Source organism: Misgurnus anguillicaudatus, chromosome 20, assembly GCF_027580225.2.
Source record: "Misgurnus anguillicaudatus chromosome 20, ASM2758022v2, whole genome shotgun sequence".
NCBI lineage: Eukaryota > Metazoa > Chordata > Actinopteri > Cypriniformes > Cobitidae > Misgurnus > Misgurnus anguillicaudatus.
The window spans coordinates 26,720,651-26,739,530 of NC_073356.2; the positions used below are offsets into that span (position 1 = coordinate 26,720,651).

General features: G+C 36.8%; 1 protein-coding gene across 2 annotated transcripts in view; it reads left to right on the top strand.

Annotated features, from left to right (window-relative positions):
• Positions 1 to 587: 587 nt before the first annotated feature.
• tshz1 (teashirt zinc finger homeobox 1) overlaps positions 588 to 18,880 on the top strand; it is a 166,169-nt gene continuing 147,876 nt past the window's right edge. The window contains exons 1-2 of one of the 2 annotated variants that reach the window (XM_055219236.2): positions 588 to 657; positions 2,698 to 2,890. In XM_055219236.2, the coding sequence (XP_055075211.2) occupies positions 2,835 to 2,890 (56 nt within the window). In that variant the 5' untranslated portion in view covers positions 588 to 657; positions 2,698 to 2,834. The remainder of the gene's footprint in view (positions 658 to 2,697; positions 2,891 to 18,880) is intronic. The other variant, XM_073858419.1, reaches the window with a different exon arrangement.

The window sequence follows — 18,880 nt, forward strand, 5'->3', positions numbered from 1 at the left end:
TAAGAGCCATCCAAACTGAAAACAACTTGCACTGACATATCTTTAAATACATCAGTACCCTTTGTTTTGCCTCCAAATGCACACAAGTTATGTTTTTAGTAAGGCATGTCTGTTAAAACTAGTTATACTTCCTAATTAAACTAAGGCCTAGTCCTGGTTTAAGCTAATCTCTGTCCGGGAAACCACCCCTTAAAGAGTAGTCCTAAAGTCATAAACATTATAGCCTGGCAGAAGAAGTCTTTCTCTCGGCTACAATGTCTCTGTAAAACAAGACATCCGTATACAGAGCTTCGAGAGACGAGGATTAATATAGGCTTGCTTCGTGTAGAGAAAACTTATAGTTTCTTTTTATGAAGCCTGTTAGACTCGCTAGCTTTTATCCCTGGCAATTAGCGACATCTAACACTTCACCAATATGGCGGCTCTCAAAAAACCACACTTGAGGCAGGCATGTTGATTCTTTGTGAAGAGTAGAAAAACAGTACAGTGAGCTAATTAAGCCCTCCTGAATGGAAACCTAGGTGATCAGACTTTAATTGCTGATGTTGGAGTCTGGCTTTTTACTTTCTCACAAGCAGTCAAGTGGAAATGGAAGAAGGCTTGATAGAGATGTCACTGTTTGTAACGCGGTAATGAGACAAGGCAGCCCTCACTAAGGTAAGTATTATGATGGCTGTTTTGTTTCATGTTGGGTTGTGTAATGAGAAAGATTTATTTTGTTAACTTTATCTCTTTGTTAGTGTCACATTTGGTATTGAATAAATCCAAACTGTAATTCATTATAATTACGTCTAAGACACAGACAGCGGCCCCCAAACGTTATCGGACACTTAAAATGCACTTAAATATATATGGATGTTATTGAATTGGATAAATTAATAAAATGAGTGGCGTTAACACACAAGCACACAGTTTTTGCTTAAAAATAGACAAAAATCTGTTATTAAGCATGTACATACAGTATACAGTCAGTGTTCAAACTGCCTTCTTACTGTACCTTACCACGGTTTGCAATGGTGCGCTTATAATAATAAAAAAATATAATTTGAGTTATCGAGTTGGATTTCATTGGATTCAATGTCAGTTTTATTTTTTAAATGCACAGATGTACTGTATATCTATTAACCTGTCATTTTATATTTCAAACAGAGATGGCGATAGAGAGGCAAACATTACGGATTACCAAGAAAATTGGTTGTCAAACTTCTATCTCTACTGAAAACTGAATAAAACCAACTAAAATGCTTTGTAGTCACAGTTTTCTAGTTAAAGTATTTGCAAAATTGGCTGGGAAATGTAACAAACTCTGTGAAAAAGTCTTTCATCACCACTCTTCTTTCTAAATCAAACTTTGAATGCATTTTTTCCATTGGCAGAACAACCACATGGTCCATGGCCTACTATCAACTTATCCTAAAGTTTCAACAAAAGGCAATTTATCTGTCCACACTGAATGTGAAATTGCGGCGTGTTGTGACGCAATCACAGCCAATCAGAATATAGTTAACAATGAGGTATAAGAGGCTGTCCTACATTGTGAAGTACATGGGTGATTCTTACAAAATCCAGAGTTAGAAGGTTTCCAGCATCACATTTTTTTAAAAACCCTTGAAGCTATTTTTTTTTGCACATATAAGATTAAGGTCTGAACTAACTATAACCATTATTTTTAAAGGATTTAGGATTTAGATTATCATTATCAAAAATTATCATTACCGCAACATGATATTACATTAAATATATGCATTTACAAACTCATGTTTCGGTAATGAGAACTAAAAAGTTGTCTAATAACTATGACAAACAATATTTCAACTTTTATCTGGAGAGAAAAAATAAGAACTTTCTACCTGGTTGCCATCTTGAGTGTCACAGTCAATTATGTCCCATCCAACAAATTTATTTTGAAAATGTTAGTTCCTTGAGGGCTTAAACAATGATTGAAAATTGTTGCGGAGGATGAGGAAATATTTCTTGGACACATTTATATTCCTAATTATTGTCTCTACATTTACCAATGATCACCAAATACCACATGTTTCTTTACTGTAAATGTTTATATTATAACATGCACTGAAGCTTTAAATTTTTTAGATTTTTTAATTATAAATAATTCCATGTCAAAAAACCCAAATCCAGTCATAGACACATTGCGGTAATGCACATTTTCCCCTTAAATGTGGAAAAAACTACAAAATTGGTTTGTATGATGTCATTTGAAATTGTGTGCAAAATAGTACATGAAGAGATGTTTGTAACTGTATGCTTCTTATTTCGATACTCTTACAGAAAATAGTGTCAAATCATCTTGTCACTTTCTATGTATAGAAAACAAGTTTTTACCGAAATCAAAAATGGATTTATTGTGTTTTGGATCCAAACTCTTCAAAAGATCAACATCCATCAGTTTCCACTATCAATGTATCTTTTGTGGTCAAAAGTGACACGGTAAATGCACTACTGCCCTTCACTACTGTGTGGTTTTCTAAAACCTCATGACTCAAATGGGAGTGCCATTGTAAAAAGTTTGAAGAACCCTGTTGTAACGTATTCATCAGCTTAACTATAGGACTGGGACTGACATAAAGATTAACAGCAGATATTACTGCATATGATTGCTGCCTGTCACTGAATTTGTGAGTCTCCTGTGGTAAGCTAAATGAAATCTGATGGTCATTCTTTGCTTTTCTTTTGAAGGCTTCGGATCAAATAGACAGCCACCCTTCGGTGCCGTGCCGCTCCCGGGCGATTCGATGAAGAGGGCTGACTGACAGGAAGACACCCGCTCTGTTTTAATATTTCTCATCTCTTCGTAAATTAAACCCCCACCTGGGATGAAAGGCTCGACTCCCCGACACAGAGAAATGGACTCGGAATGGCAAAATGATAGGTGAGAAAATTATGATTGGGGAGGAGAGGACTATCATATTAATTTAGGATCTTCAATATTACTGATGGCTCAGCTTTTTTCGAGATAAAATAGTGATGACAATTGTCTTTTGACGAGTTCTTCTGTCAGAGCGAGACCGAGCAATTATGTCTTCTAGGTTATTATGTGAAACAGGTGCCTTTGTAAGTTTAGATGATTTTTTATAACATTTTATACAATAACAATATTGTTGTTGTTAAATTATACGTTTAATAATAGCATTGTGACAAATTAAGACTTAATTAATGAGCTTATACATTAAAAATGTAATTAATGTAATGATGCTTTAAAAAAGTAACGTGATTGACAGCTTTAAAAATTAATTTGACATTTATAATCTGGTGTTCAAGGACATGAAACTTCAAGATGCTAATTACATGTAGAAATAAAACCACTTTAAGATATCAAATAAATCTTTGGTGTCCTCAGAGTACGTATGTGAAGTGTTAGCTCAAAATACCATATAGATAATTTATTATAACATGTTAAAATTGCCACTTTGTATGTGTGAGCAAAAATGTGCCGCTTTTGGGTGTGTCCTTTAAAATGCAAATGAGTTGATCTCTGCACTAAATTGCAGTGCTGTGATTAGTGCAGAATAAGGGGCAATATTATCCCCTTCTGACATCACAAGGGGAGCCAAATTTCAATTACCTAATTTTTCACATGCTTGCAGAGAATGGTTTACCAAAACTAAGTTACTGTGTTGTAGTTTTTTACATTTTCTAGGTTGATAGCAGCACTGGGGACCCAATTATAGCACTTAAACATGGAAAAAGTCAGATTTTCATAATATCTCCCCTTTAAGTCCCCCACTGCAAGATCTAAAAAAATGCAGTAATATGAGGCTTAGTTGTTTAAGTCTTGGGATGTCTTTACTTGAAATAGGTTATAAGTTTAAAAAAATAAACTAAATGATTGAGTTTGTAACAGGGTTGACACACCATGCATTGTGAGTAACAGAGTTGACTTCCAACCTGGGAACATACAGTACAGTCAGGACAAAATGCTATCTTTTATTTTCCTATCTTTTATTTTCATCCAAATGTTCATAATAAAGCGCTATAAAAAGAGATAAAGTTATATCATAAAGTTACTGGATTTTTGTTGATGTGTTTAGATAAATCTGTATTTTCAGATATTAAAAGTCTCCATTGTTAAAGTTTATGAGAGACCCGTTTCATGGAATGACCCTTCATTATGCTCCATTCCAACTTGAAAAAGAATCAACGTTGTATTTACGCTGTCACATGGTGGATTTTATGACCTCTCCAACTCCAAGCTGAGAAATCTCACTGTGCCCTCGGCAACACTGTCACTGCGGCCTCTCAATATTCTTCTCATATTACCTTTGTTAGCGCTTGAGCAAAATTTAATATGTTTACATAAAATAAGACATAGATCAAACTGTTTTGTACCCACCCCCGCACAGCGGCGTTCATAACCGAAGGGGTAATTTTTTAATTCATTATACATTAATTATCAATGTGCAATAATGATGATGAGCCCTGGTAAATGCTTTCTTAAGCACGATGATGTTCAACCATGCTCTTAACATTAGCAGGACCCGTATAGCATGCTATACGCTAATTAAAAGCAGAAGTGGGAGCTGTTTCAGCCAATGCCAATGTGACATGGGCGACTATTGTCATTGGGGACGTGTTAATAAATGAGCCAGGACTTTAGCCACTCGTGTTGTTTTATGAGATGCACATAAAACTCCAGCACTGTAAACACAAGCGCTAATCATCAAAAAGCCTGTAACACAAGCGGTTAAGAGCGCTTTGGCAATGGACCACATGCAGGGCAGTAACCTACATCAACATACATACAGTGGAATATAGTGGAATTTATGGAGATACACATAAAATGAACTATTATTAGACAACATTAAACAATCTTTGTTAGATACGGGTAATGATTTGGAAATAAAAATGCTTCTCAGTCATCAATTTGCCCTTAACACTTAGAAATACTGTAGATTATCTAAAAATTTAAGTAACAAACAAATAAAAATGTATGAATGTCCAAAATCCTGGTTGTCCAAAAGGTTAATTTTCAAAAAAATTGTTATATTGAGAGATTTTTACATATCACAATGACAAAAATCATTATAAAACTGCATACAGATGTGTATATTACAAACATTTGAAACAGTAGAATAACTTTAAATGATGAAAAGATAGAAATGTGCATCTGCAGTACCTTGACATTTGCACTAGCTCTCCATAAAGTATTCGTGAGGAAAATAACAATAGAGTCTAAGCATTTCACTAATATGTTCATGCAATTTAAAAAAAATAATTTTGACAAACTGTATAATACTGATATTGGAGCTTGACATCCTCAGTGCTGGTTTGCTTCCATTATATGAAAAAAGGTGACCAGAATCTTCTCTCAAATTAACTTGTTTTTCCACAAAAGAATAAAAGTGCATAATATTTGACATTAATGATATTTGGGTGGGTGAACAAGCACACCAACATTCTTTTAATTTTGTGTTTGTTTTTAGGATCTCAGTTCCGTCACTGAGTTTGGCCCTGTAGGGGCCGATATAGCAGAAGTGCTGATTTGACACTGACAAACACATAACCCACAGGCCTGAAAATGACAGCCACTAAAAGCCTCTCCCTTCCCTTAACCAGCGAGATATTGATCGGATCTACAGGATTTTACCAACCAGATGTGACCTTAAAGCCTCTCAGATCAGGAGATGGGTCTCAAGTCAGGGCCTACATATCTGCTGCAATCTAATACGACTGTACAGTCCTAACCATTATTATTATTAAACTTTGTATAAAAATATTATAGCAATAAGCCACTTAGTGCTATGCTTTACAGTGATTTTACCATGATTAAAAGTCATGGTTAAGTGCTTAGACCCAAAACATCTTAAACATTTACTTTAATGCATTTGGTAGATGCTTTTATGCAAAACAATGCATCTGACAATGTTTTACAAGGTATAGGTCAGGGGTCTTCAACTACTCTTCTTCGAGTTCCAGATTTAAAATTTTTAAATCTGGCCAAACTTTTACCCCTATTTTTACCTTTTAAACATTTTTTTACGTTGCCCTATTTATATATATATATATTCAACGATCTTTGTGTAACTTTTTTTGTGTGTTTGACTTAATGCTTTTTGTTATAGATCATAAATTAAAAAAACATGCATTTTCAAAAAAGAAGCAGATGACTTGTACTGGATACAAGTCATCCGCATCTTTTTTGAAAATACATGTTTTTTTATTTTGCGTTTTAATTACTGAAAACTCATCTTTTCTTTTTTAATATTTTAAAAACAATTCCAGTTTAACATTGCAAGAACCAAATTTTAATAGTTCAACTATGAAGATTGCACAAAAAAGTGCAAGTGTAAATAATCAATACATATAGTTCTTAAACTTCTTTTGTTTATAACTGTTTAACTTTCATAAATGTATATATTTCAAGTATTCACAACATGTAGCCAGTCTTCTCCTTATGACTAAAATGATACTTTATGCTTTCTTTTTAATATTTTAAAGATATATATAGGCTAAACCGCCTTTCAATTGTACACTACATTTGGACACTGCTGTCGGAGTTCGCCCCCTAGTGGCAGTCGTAATGAAATTTCGATTTAATCGTAAATCCGTGTCAAAGCTAGAGCCTTTAATCTACCAACCATGTATTACAAAATAATGTACCTATAGTCACGTAAATTTGTAAGTCTTTCCGTGACACTGACAAATTTTGACACATGTATTTCTGTTTACGTGTCATATTTTTTTTTTTGCGTATTTGTTACTCAACTGTTTTCTCCTATTTTCAAACCATTGACGCTTCGGTTTAGGGTTAGATTTGGTGTTTGAGTTAGGATGTCACTTTAGGTATTAGTTTATACCTTTTTTCATGATTTATTTTTTTATATTTTATGATTTTTAAACCATTGTCGCCTGGCATAAGGGTTAGAGTTGGGTTTGGGTAAGGATGTCATTTTATGTAAATCTAACCCTAAACCGAAGCGACAATGGCAAGAAAGTAGGACAAAACAATTGAGTAACAAATACCTGACAATAACACGTAAACAGAAATACGTGACATGTTCACGCAAAAAGGCGGAAAAACGTGTCAGTGTCACAGAAAAGACTCACAAATTTACGTGACTGTAGGTACGTAATTTTGTGATACTAGGTTGAATCTAACTTATTATTTACTTATCAGTAATCAAACGTTTTTAAAGGAATCAAGTTTTACTAATAAAGTTAACAAAAAGGATTAATAATTTTCACCTTGCACACAGGGTTTGGATTGGAACACACTGAAATACATCACTTCAGGTCATCGTGTCACATGCGGTGTTGTCGCACAAGTTTATTTATCTTTTTTTATGCATCCAAAGCTCAAATTGGATTCGATAATTACACACCCGCAGATGGTTGGCATCCCACGCAGCCCCTTTCTGACTCTCTTTCCGGTTTTATAGTGGAAAGGTCAAAGTAACCACACTGATTTCAATTCAGACAACCCGCGGGCCGGATAAAGATGATTTGGCCCGCGGGCCGCCAGTTGACTAGGCCTGGTATAGGTTTTATCAGTATGTGTGTTCCCTGGGGCTCGAACCCATGCCTTTTGTGCTGCTTGAGCAATGCTAATTACGGTAACACATGACCTCAATGTTTTGTGAAGACTTACTTACTTAAGCCTTCCACCCCTACTGGGGCATAGGCCGTCTACAAGGGATCTCCAAGAGTCTCTGTCCAGTGCTCTCTTCTCCAATTGGCTCCAGGTCATCTTCAGATCTTAAGTTCTCTTTCCAGTTCTCGGCGCCACGTGTTCCTTGGTCTCTTTTCCACCTGCCCTGTGTGTTCCATACTAGGGCTTTTCTGGTGATGTTGTCTGTTAGCTTACGTAAAGTGTGCCCTATCCATCTCCAACGTCGTTTTTTAATCTCTTTTTCTGCAGGCATCTGGTTGGTTTTATTCCAGAGTTCGTTGTTGCTGATGGTCTCTGGCCAATGGATATTAAGTATTTTGCGTAGGCTCGTGATGGTAGTGTTTATCTTGAGGATCTTACTCTTGCCTTTGTGAATGTTTAGACCAATTTGTGCGGAGGTTACTGCTATGCTAGTTGTAATCTCCTGTATCTGTTTCTGTGTGTGTGATAGTAGGGCCAAGTCATCCGCAAAGTCATTAGCTGTTTCCAAAGTGTCCACTGGATTCCATTCCTTCTCTGCGCTGTAAAGATCTTCATAATCCGCTCGATCCCCAGTAGAAAGAGAAATGGTTGGAGTAGACATCCTTTTGTGAAGAGCAATAGGATAAAAACACAAGTAGTCATTTTTTTACAGTTATAGCCAAGCAATGTAGTGTATTAGAAATCCACGGATGTGGTTTTGGATAACTGATGATAATGGTGACAGGTGACTCTTTTACAACAGCTCATCCAATTAGATTCTAGAGCGATTGCTGTCTTTTACATTCTGTTAGCATGTAGACGACACTACAAAGTCATCCTAATGCAGTCACTGCTATGTAATACCCATCTGAATCGTGGAGATTGATGCTATAGTTTAACACCAATGCAGCCGCACCTGCGTCCAGGCCTCTATAGAGTGCTGCAGTCACTTATGTGCCTTGCATCAATGAAGTCTCTGTGAAGGCCGTTGCTGTGCTGATGGTTGTGTGCAGGAACTCTCTGTCTGCTCATTAATCTATATCACCCAACATCGTGGCAGCAGACACGGAGAACAGCTCTGTCTCACTCGCGACAACTCACCTCCTCGATTCTCCGTGCTGCCGCTCGTTTCCCTCTTTTTTGGAAAATGCTCAACTTCTCGACTGTTTACTTCTGCTTTCCGTACTTGTCATAATGTTTTTCTGTTCACATCTTCAGTATGTGTGCATGTTGGTTTGTTTATTTGTGTGTGTGAGATAATTCTGCCACGGTGCATTTGGGGTATTTTGACGTTTCCGCTCTCTTTATCAACACAACTAGTGATGTCTCGAAGTTACTGTAAAAAAACTCAGACTTGCACTCAAGTACAAAATATTGGGTTATTTCGCACTGACCGAAAGGCCAGGGATCTGACCAGATTTAGTGGTGTTGTAAAGCATGACAGCATTATGGAAGGCACCTGTGATTTGGCGCTGCATTGTCATTATGAACAAGCATTTATTAGGAAGGTTCGGCTCTCTAAATGCTCTTCTAAATTGCACAGCTTTGGGGCACAATAGACACATTCTTAATTACGGAGGAGGCTGGTAACCATGGCACGGAGAAAAGTCGCCATGCGGCACACGGTTCAGGCATAGCCTCGTGATGTCATTTAACCTAATCATGTTTGATTGATTACTGCGGTCTCCAAACACAGCTTCCAAATGAGGGTCATTTTACACAGGAGGACCGCAGGGCATAGGGCCTTGTGTACACATACAGTATTTAATTGAGAGATTGGGTAATTCCTGCATTTTGTTCACATTACAGTTTAGATTCAGCATGTTATGCATCCTTTTGGTGTAATAGAAATGGAGGAGAAAATATGCAGGGAGGTCTTTGTGCTTTGTGTGTTTTTCCCAAACTTTCAAATAACAAGGCAAGGTAAATTGACAGTATATTACAGCCACTTTTTCTCGGGTTGCTTAATGATTTTCTTGGAAATCAAGTCATTGAATTAACCCATAACTTGCTGGGTAAGGTATGCCACCCCCTCCACTTCACCCGAGTCTAAGATCTGTTTAGTATTTCAGCAGAATAACAGGTTGGTATGTTGCTATGTAATTGAACTTTTTAAATGGTTGGAGTTGAATAAACATGCAAGTAATGACTGCACTCCATAAATGGCTCTTTTACAGGGCGGGCGCTTTCACAGTTAGATATGAATCTTGAATCGCATGCCCAAGAGAGAACTTTTGAAAGTTTTTGAGTGGCTGTGGATTAATGCTTGGGGGTTTGGATGCATCGGTTGGTAGACAAACTGAAAGAAATGAGGTGTATGTTAAGACAACAGTTTGCATGAGTTTTTCATTTATCTTATTGTTCCAGTAAATGTCGTGACTTTAAAGCATACTTACAGTAAGTTACAATAAATTGACTACTTGTTTGGATGAAATAACTCTTACATTGTAACCGAAATCATTTTAAATAAACAGCCATATAAACTAAATACCTTGAAAACATAGTTGAGTTTCAGAATGTAGAACAAATAGTACAAAAATGTTCAATAATCAAATAATCACTTTTTCAATATATTTTACAGCAATATTTTTAATCTAACAATCATTTGTAAATTATACAAAACCTTCCTCACAGCAATGCCATAAAATATACTTTTGGCAAACATTTTTGTTTTGTTTTGGTCCCATTTTTTTATTTTTTGGTTAATTTTTGGTTTATATATGGCAACCATTTTGGTTCTTTTGGTCTCATTTTTATTTTTTTGGTTCACATGTGGCAAACATTTTGGTTCTTTTGGTCTCATTTTTTTTTCTTGGTTCACATTTGGCAACCATTTTGGGTCTTTTTTTGGGGTTATTTTTTGGTTCACATTTGGCAAACATTTTTATTTTTTTGTTCATTTTTGGTTTACTTTTGGCAACCATTTTGGGTTTTTTGGTCTCTTTTTTGTTATTTTTTGGTTCACATTTAGCAAAAATTTTGGTTCTTTTGTTCTCTTATTTTTTGGTTTAGTTTTTGGTTCTTTTTGGTTTACATTTGGCACCATTTTGTTATTTTGGTTACTTTTTTTCTTTTTGGGTTTCTTTTTTGTTTCATTTTTGGTTCACATTTGGCAAACACTTTTTTTGTCTTTTTCTGTTATTTTTTGGTTCACATTTGGCAAAAATTTCGGTTCTTTTTGTCTCATTTTTAAGGTTATTCTTTGGTTCACATTTGGCAAAATTTTGTTTTTTTTTTGTTTATATTTTATTTTTTGGTTTAGTTTTTGGTTCATTTTTGGTTCACATTTGGCAACCATTTGGGGTTTTTTGTTTTCTTTTTTAAGGTTATTCTTTGGTTCACATTTGGCAAACATTTTTTTTTTTTTGGTTTCTTTTTTTTGGTTTCTTTTTTGTTTCATTTTTGGTTCACATTTGGCAACCATTTTTGTTTTTGTTTTTTGGTCTTTTTTGTTATTTTTTGGTTCACATTTGGCAAACATTTCGGTTCTTTTTGTCTCATTTTTAAGGTTATTCTTTGGTTCACATTTGGCAAACATTTTGGTTTTTTGGTTTATTTTTTGGTTTTGGTTTAGTCTTTGGTTCACATTCGTCAACCATTTTGTTTGGTTTGGTTCTCTTTTTTAAGGTTATTCTTTGGTTCACGTTTGGCAATTTTATTTTTTGGGTTTCTTTTTTGTTTCATTTTTGGTTCACATTTGGCAACCATTTTGGGTTTTTTTGGTCTTTTTTTGTTATTTTTTGGTTCACATTTGTCAAACATTTCAGTTCTTTTTGTCTAATTTTTTAGTTTTTGGTTCATTTTTGGTTCACATTTGGCAACCATTTTGAGTTTTTTTGGTCTCTTTTTGGGTTATTTGTTGGTTCAATTTTGGCAAACATTTAGGTTCTTTTGGTCAATTTTTTTATTTTTTGGTTCACACTTGTCAAACATTTAGTTTTTTGGTCTAAATTTTTTTTGTTTCTTTTTTGTTTCATTTTTGGTTCACTTTTGGCAAACATTTTTGGTTCTTCTGGTCTCTTTTTTTTGGTTATATTTTGGTTCACATTTGGCAAGCATTTTTGGTTCATTTGGTTAAAAAAATCTTAAAATAACTATTTCTTTCTTTCTTTTTTCTTTCTCTTTCTTTCATTCTTTCTTTCTCCTCCATACACACACTCACAAACCAAACCCTCTGTCTTCTATCTGTGTGCATGTATGGAAGGCATAATGAGGGAATTCAAAGCGGGTTATGATTGACGCTGTCCAGATCCATACAGGCCCGGTTTGCCTGTGCCAAGACTAGCACATTTACAGAGGCCCGTTTTTCAAACTTTTTCCTCAACGCATCTATATTCAGCGTGAAGTCTTGCTAGATGTTTGTCTTCACGTGTATACTGACACATAACCCGGTTGTGCTGAACCACTGAAAAAATAGATTGAATTCTAGAAACACACAAGGGAAATGTGTCTCTTTCTCACATTTGGCAACATTTATGTCATTTCTGTGAGTAACATCATAAGTGTTCAGTGAAACCGGGAAAGATGGCTGCACGGGCACATCTACAAGCAGCTTCACTTTTAATTTAAGGCTATGGTGTCAAAGTTCTTTGTACATAACTAAGGAGAGAAACGTCAACAATGTGAATCAAGAGACAGCATTGCGTAGTAATGGAAACACTGAGGTACTTTCTCAGTTTACTTGGCACCATCTTTCTCTGTCTTTTGAAACATATTGGACGTATTTGCACATGAAAGCAATTAAACTGAAGACAGCCATCAAAGATGTAGTAAATGTCTTTTTAGATTATCAGTTTATTAACCATCAATCTTACCATCCCTTTCTTCCTTTTTGCCATCACAGGCGCATTACTATTTAACTAAATATTTAAACTTGCACAGCCATCATCATTGTCATATATGGTACCACTAATGTGCATTGTAGTCAATTATTGCATCTTGTTGGAGCCATGGCCTAGCATTATTAGCACATGTGCTTTAGACTAGAAGTCTTTTTCTTTTCGCTTCCAGGAAAGTTTTGTCTGTATCCCCCCGTCCTAATGATTTTCTCCATGCATGCTTGTTGACTTTACAACTTAATAATTAAAATATGCACATGTAATAATGAATGTGATTTTTTATATGTAATGAGAGATGGATTGGTATACGTGGAGGACTTTGATTCTGGCCATCGCTGTCTAAATCTACCCATCATTAATAGTCAATCAATAACAAAAAGCACCCCACATGCAAAAAATGCAGTTATAAGTAATGTTACATGAGAGCACAGTAGGATATGCTGAACGGTGTCAAATCTTGAAATGACCAAAACCACATTCACGGTGGTCTGACTCTCTCTCTCTCTTCCCTCTCCATTTTTGACACCATTACACTCATTTTTAGGCTGGGGGCCACATCCACAACCCCTCACTGTCCACAGAGGGGAGGGACAAGAGTCCATGTTGTGAAAATTGACCCATCTCTCTCTTTCCTATGGCGGTCGACATTAGCGTGTGTGGCACGGACCGAGGTTTAGCTATTTATTCTGCCTCCCGGTGCCCCCGAGGGCCGTTTAAAGACGTTTAAATGTTTCCCGCCCCGGCTGGCATGTTTGTTTTTGTTCTGTAGCCGGCTCATGCTACGTTTAATGACGCAGACCTGGGTTTTGACTGATTTATCAGGGGCCATTAAGTCAGCGAAAAGGGAGCTGGAAAACACTTTTACGTCTGTTTCTGAAAACACAGCGTCTGCCAAACTTCGCACCGCCATACTGCTGGCGTGTTGCTCTTCGGGGAGCACCGCGATCGCAGGGTACATAAAGTTTTAAAGATCCTGCTGGTGCTAGATTGTTGGTATTTTATTCACGCTTTATGGAATCGTCCGTATGGTTAGGGGAAGAGGAAGACTTGTTGACTTGAAAAAAAAACAAAATTTAACGGTTTGAAATATTACACAATTATAAACATTTATTATTTTGTTATTATTTACTCGCCCTCATGTTGTTTCACGGTTTATGACTTGGTTTCTTGTCATAATAACCAGCTTGGATATTTTGCGAAATATTTATTTATGAAAAATAAAGTAAAATGTGTTTGTAATGACAATAATAACAGATAGTAATGTAATAAAAAAATATTTGAATTGAATGAAGACTGAATTGAATAATATTTAACATCAACAATAGCAATCGACCCCTTATAATTTTTAACAGAATTAATCCCTAAACCATTTGTTAACACACAAGTAACACCCCATATAACACAATAGATTCTCGAAAAATATGTACAATATCTGTGACAGTGGCCGTCAGAAAGCCTGTGAAAATGAGCAGCTGTTTCCAATAAGAACGTGTTACAAATGACAGTTGTGTGTGTGAATGTACCTTTATCAGAAAGTGTTGTTGCCTATTAAATGAACCATCTGCAGGACAAGATTTTGGAGGCCTTTGGGACGTGTTTTTTTGCCTAATAAAATGTTGGGAAATCAGAGACACGTGTGTGATAAAAAGCCCCATAATCAACATCAGCGCAAGAGGAGAGAGCAAGTCAGAATCAGCAACATCCTACCCCCACCTTACCCTGTCAATCATCCGGGCGAGAAGATTCCTCCAATGAAGGCTGCCAAGAAGATGAGCGCTAAACCGTCTACGCCTACGACTGACTGTAAATTCCCCTTGAAGATCGCTGGTGCCCACGCAAGCCTCGCTTGTCTCCAGCCTTGCAGAATTCAGCTGAATTTCCAGGTATTTTAAGAGATACCGACGTCACAGTCATTAGCAACTGTACAGTAGTTCGCATTAAAGTCATTAATCTGAGATCGTAGCCGTTGTTCACGGGAGCGCTGTTTATTGCAGGATGAAGAACATTGCCACGTCTGTCACTTTGAAAACTTCTCACACGAGGTGTCACCTTGTTTGTCAAAACAGTTCAAGGAACTGTTTAATCTTGGCTTAATTCATTCAAAGCGAAGGCGCTACATATCCGCAACCAAGACACGTGGCGGAACATGCCATTGTTCGACATCACACGACGTTTTTTTTTTTCTTGTCCTGTGTATTTTTGTTGTCTCTGCGAGAGGAGGTGGGGGTTGAGACATCATTAAGACCGGTAGGATGGCTGGTGTCTTTCGAATGATTCTGTCAATGAGAAGTGCCACTGACGGTAGACCATTGTTCAGCGTGGCAGGCAGGCAGGGCCTCGTCTCTTCTCATCTGCGCGTGAGGCGGGCAGGCGGCCCGTCCCGGGCTCCGGTACCGGGGCGTTGATGATGTAAAGTGACACTCCGTCAGCTCTCATAAGACAACGGCCAGGCGTCGCCCAGCGCTTCCAGAGGCCATGCATAATTCAACAACAATGCAATATCCCCCCACACCGAGACGCAACATCTCTGCGTCCTCTTATAGTCCAAACCCTCTTCTGCCCCTGTCTGACATCAGCCATAAGCCCTGAAGCTGCTACGCAGGTACAAACATCTATGCGCATACACACAGAGGCATGCAAACATGATCGGCCTTCTCTAGCGGTTAATGAAGTATATAAAACGAGAATCTCTTGGAAGCCATCGATGGGCTGTTTACCATGGGGAAATGTGTTGTGTGTTTTGCTCCTGCCAATCATCAAATTGGTATAGGCATGTTTGACTGCTTGTGGATGGCTTCAATTTTTTATGATTATAAAAAGCTGTTTAATGTTAGATGCTTAGGTAAGTAAAATGTCACTTGAGTTTTTCTGTGATTGTTGCGTGCAAAAATCCTTGATCTTGCGACACGTTTTCTTAAAAAATGCAATGGAACTAAAAATGGCTGGGTTATTTTTGACCCATAATGAGTAAATATTGGACAGAACATGTGCTGAGTTAAAAATGGACCCAATGCTGGGTCCATTTTAACCCAACTGCTGGGTTATTATACCCCATGGATGCATAACAACAACCCAACAACCCAACATTGGGTCCAATATTTACCCATTATGGGTCAAAAATAACCCAGCCATTTTTAGAGTGAATATGCGGGATATTTATGCATTTTTTTTGCAATGAAATTGCGGGAACTTGTAAAAATTGCGGGAAATTGCAAAAACTCCGGAAACTTGCAAAAACTTTTTCAGCTTTTCATTGATGTTCACATCGCATAATTACGTCACTTCATAACGTTCCCATGGCAACAGGGGACATGGCTGCGCTTGTGTGAAGTAAATGCAACATTTTTTAACTTTCTGCTACGATATATGTGACTTTTTGCTACGAAAATGCGGGGATTATGAAATTATGAAAGCCCCGCATATTTTGCACACAGAAATCTGTCATATATGCGGCGAAAGTGCAGTGTATTTAAAAAAAATGCGTCCGCTGCATAAATATGCAGCTTTTGGCTAATTTATGCATTGAATCATGCGATCGCATAATCGCTTTTTCTGGAGGGACTGATGTAGCAAATGTAACAAAATGTTACAAATGTAACAAAAAATTAACAAAACATTTTTTACAGACAAAAGTTGAAATGCATAAGCCTGAATACGCCTAACAAAATATAAATACTGTAATTAACCATTTGTGACCCCTGTGTGTGAAATTCAGGTTTTATAATCTAATGATGAGATAGGAGTGTCCAAGTTTGATATCAATTATTGCCACTGCAAAAAAATGACTTTCTTACTTAGTATTTTGTCTTGTTTTCAGTAAAAATATCTAAAAATTCTTAAATTAAGATGTATTATCTTGATGAGCAAAATGAACTGGGAAAATAAGTCTAGTTTTTGGACAAAAAATATAAAATGTAAGCGAATTTGTGCTTAAAACAAGCAAAAAATCTAAGAAAATATTTATTGAATTAAGTGTTTAAGAAAAATGTAACTTATTTCAAGATATTTTTCGTACCCCATTGGCAGATTTTTTTGCTTGTTTTAATTTTTTGTCTAAAAACTAGACTTATTTTCCTAGGTAATTTTTCTCATCAAGAAAAAACATCTTAATTTAAGAATTCTTTGATATTTTTACTGAAAACAAGACAAAAATAATAAGAAAGTCGTTTTTTGCAATATTCCAATCTTTGACATGCCCTTACTCAATATTAGTCAATAATAAAGGGGTCATAGCGTGAAAATTATACTTTTTTATGTTTTAGTGCTATAATTGGGTCCCGAGTGCTTCTATCAACCTAGAAAATGTGATAAAGATCAACCCAGTAACTTAATTTGAGTAAGCCATTTTCTGCAAGCATGTGAAAAATTAGGTAGTTCAGATTTCGCCTGTTTTGTGAGGTAGGTAGCAAGGTGAATTACAATAATACCGCCCCCTTTATCTGCACTATCCAACCACAGCACTGCCATTTAGTGCAGAGAGAAAGAGGGAGAAAAGAAGGACTTGACAGCACAATTGAGTTTCAATTACAAAAAACCACCATCAATGTGATCAGTGTTTGCATTTCATCAGCTCATTTGCATTTTAAACGACACACCCAAAACGGCACACTTTTGCTCAGTCCTACACATTTGTGATTTTAACATGCTATAATAAATTATCTATATGCTATTTTGAGCTAAAACTTCACATACACACTCTGGGGACACCAAAGATTTATTTTACATCATAAAAATATCTCATAATATGACCCCTTTAAAGGTATATTTTCTTTACATTATGTATCGACTTTAGCTGTAGCTTTCTTTGTGAATTGTCCTTTTATTTTGCTGTCCTAATTATGCATGATTCCTGGCATTGCGTTAGCAAACCAAAGTACATGGGTTCGATCCCCAGGGAACACATTATATTGTGTGATAATGATAAAATCATGTATCAATTGAACACACTGTCACTTTGAAAAAAAGGTTGCCAAATGCATTGAAGTAAATGTAAGGTTTATTTTTGTAATTCAGCATTCCCCTGCAGATCTGATTAGACCTCATACCCATTTATAGGCCGCAACCCTCCTTTTCAGCTGTTTCCATGAACGATCCTGACCAGCACAGTGTATTTTTCATTTACATATAACTGCAGGGTCTCCTTTGGGTAAATGTGTAGTGTGTGTGCATGTGCATGAGAGAGAGAGATTGCTAAAGATAAATGTTTAAAACAGAGATTGTAGCAGCGATTTCTTTCACAAGTGGCTTTAACACACATTCGGACGCTTTGACATCAGATCAAAGAGGAGAAAAGCAGAGGTGCGGTGTGTGTAGCGAGTGCGTGTGGATTACAAGACTGGATGAAGCTGAGGTGGAAGGGGCCTTTTTCACGCATGTGTGAGCTTGAATGTAGCTCATTCATCGCGGGGCTCAGAGATCCCGCGTAATAATGGGCGATGCTGTAACCGAGTCAGACGAGAAGAAAAAGATAGATCAGACGGAAAGGGGAAAGGGAGAGTAGTCTATTCATTTTTGCTTGATGTTATTCCCCCCGTACCTCCGTGAAGATGTTAGCTCGCCGTGCCGTTAACTCCAAAATACAGGGTGTGTGATGATAGACAGTACTGTCATTTGGCAGTTTAGACTAAACAGCCCTGATGAATGTATCGGTGAAACCTAAATGTGGATTTTGTTTCCGGCCCGCCCTGCAGCTGGTTTATCTGTCAGAGCGGTGGGATCAGAAACGCTGGTTGTTGGGGACGTGGTGCAGTGGTTTGCATGCGTATTAGACATGTTGACTCTCATGTGGGTTTTAACATGGCCTATGTTTCCAAGTACGATTCCCTGTCTGTATTTCCAGTCTTTTCATTAAAAAGGGCCAAATCCATATATCATTAAAGGTAAAAAAAATCTGAGGACTTCTGAGGATTACATTTCTCTGATATTTTTTAACTTTACTATTTAGGAAAAAGCCCTGAGATTCATTTAAAATAATAAAATATAAAACTAATTAGTCTATTACTGCCAAATAATTAGTTAAGGGGCGTTACGACTTTGACGATAACTATATTATACAAAAATAGATATACAGTACAGTAGAGAACCTGCTGTTGCTCTGTTTTCAATGCTGAAAAAAATCTGTCTGCAATCTGGATGCCCGCTCTTAAAGGCCGAAATATAGTCAATTTTTTACGCGTTTGTGGGGGTCAGCACGCGTGATGCAATTTTTGTAACCATATGAGTACACGCGAACTTGTACGTGCAACGTCAGATTTTTTTAAAGCCCAGTACATTGTATGCGTAGGTCGTGCATGCGCCTAGTGGAGAATGTAGTATGTAGCCCAGGAGATGCATTGCATTTTGTCACCATGCGCATGTGTCGAATGTCTGTGTACTGTATACTGTACTGTGCACTTTGCAAGGCTGTGCATTCGACTGCAAACGTTCGCGTACATGTAAAAAAACAGACTATACT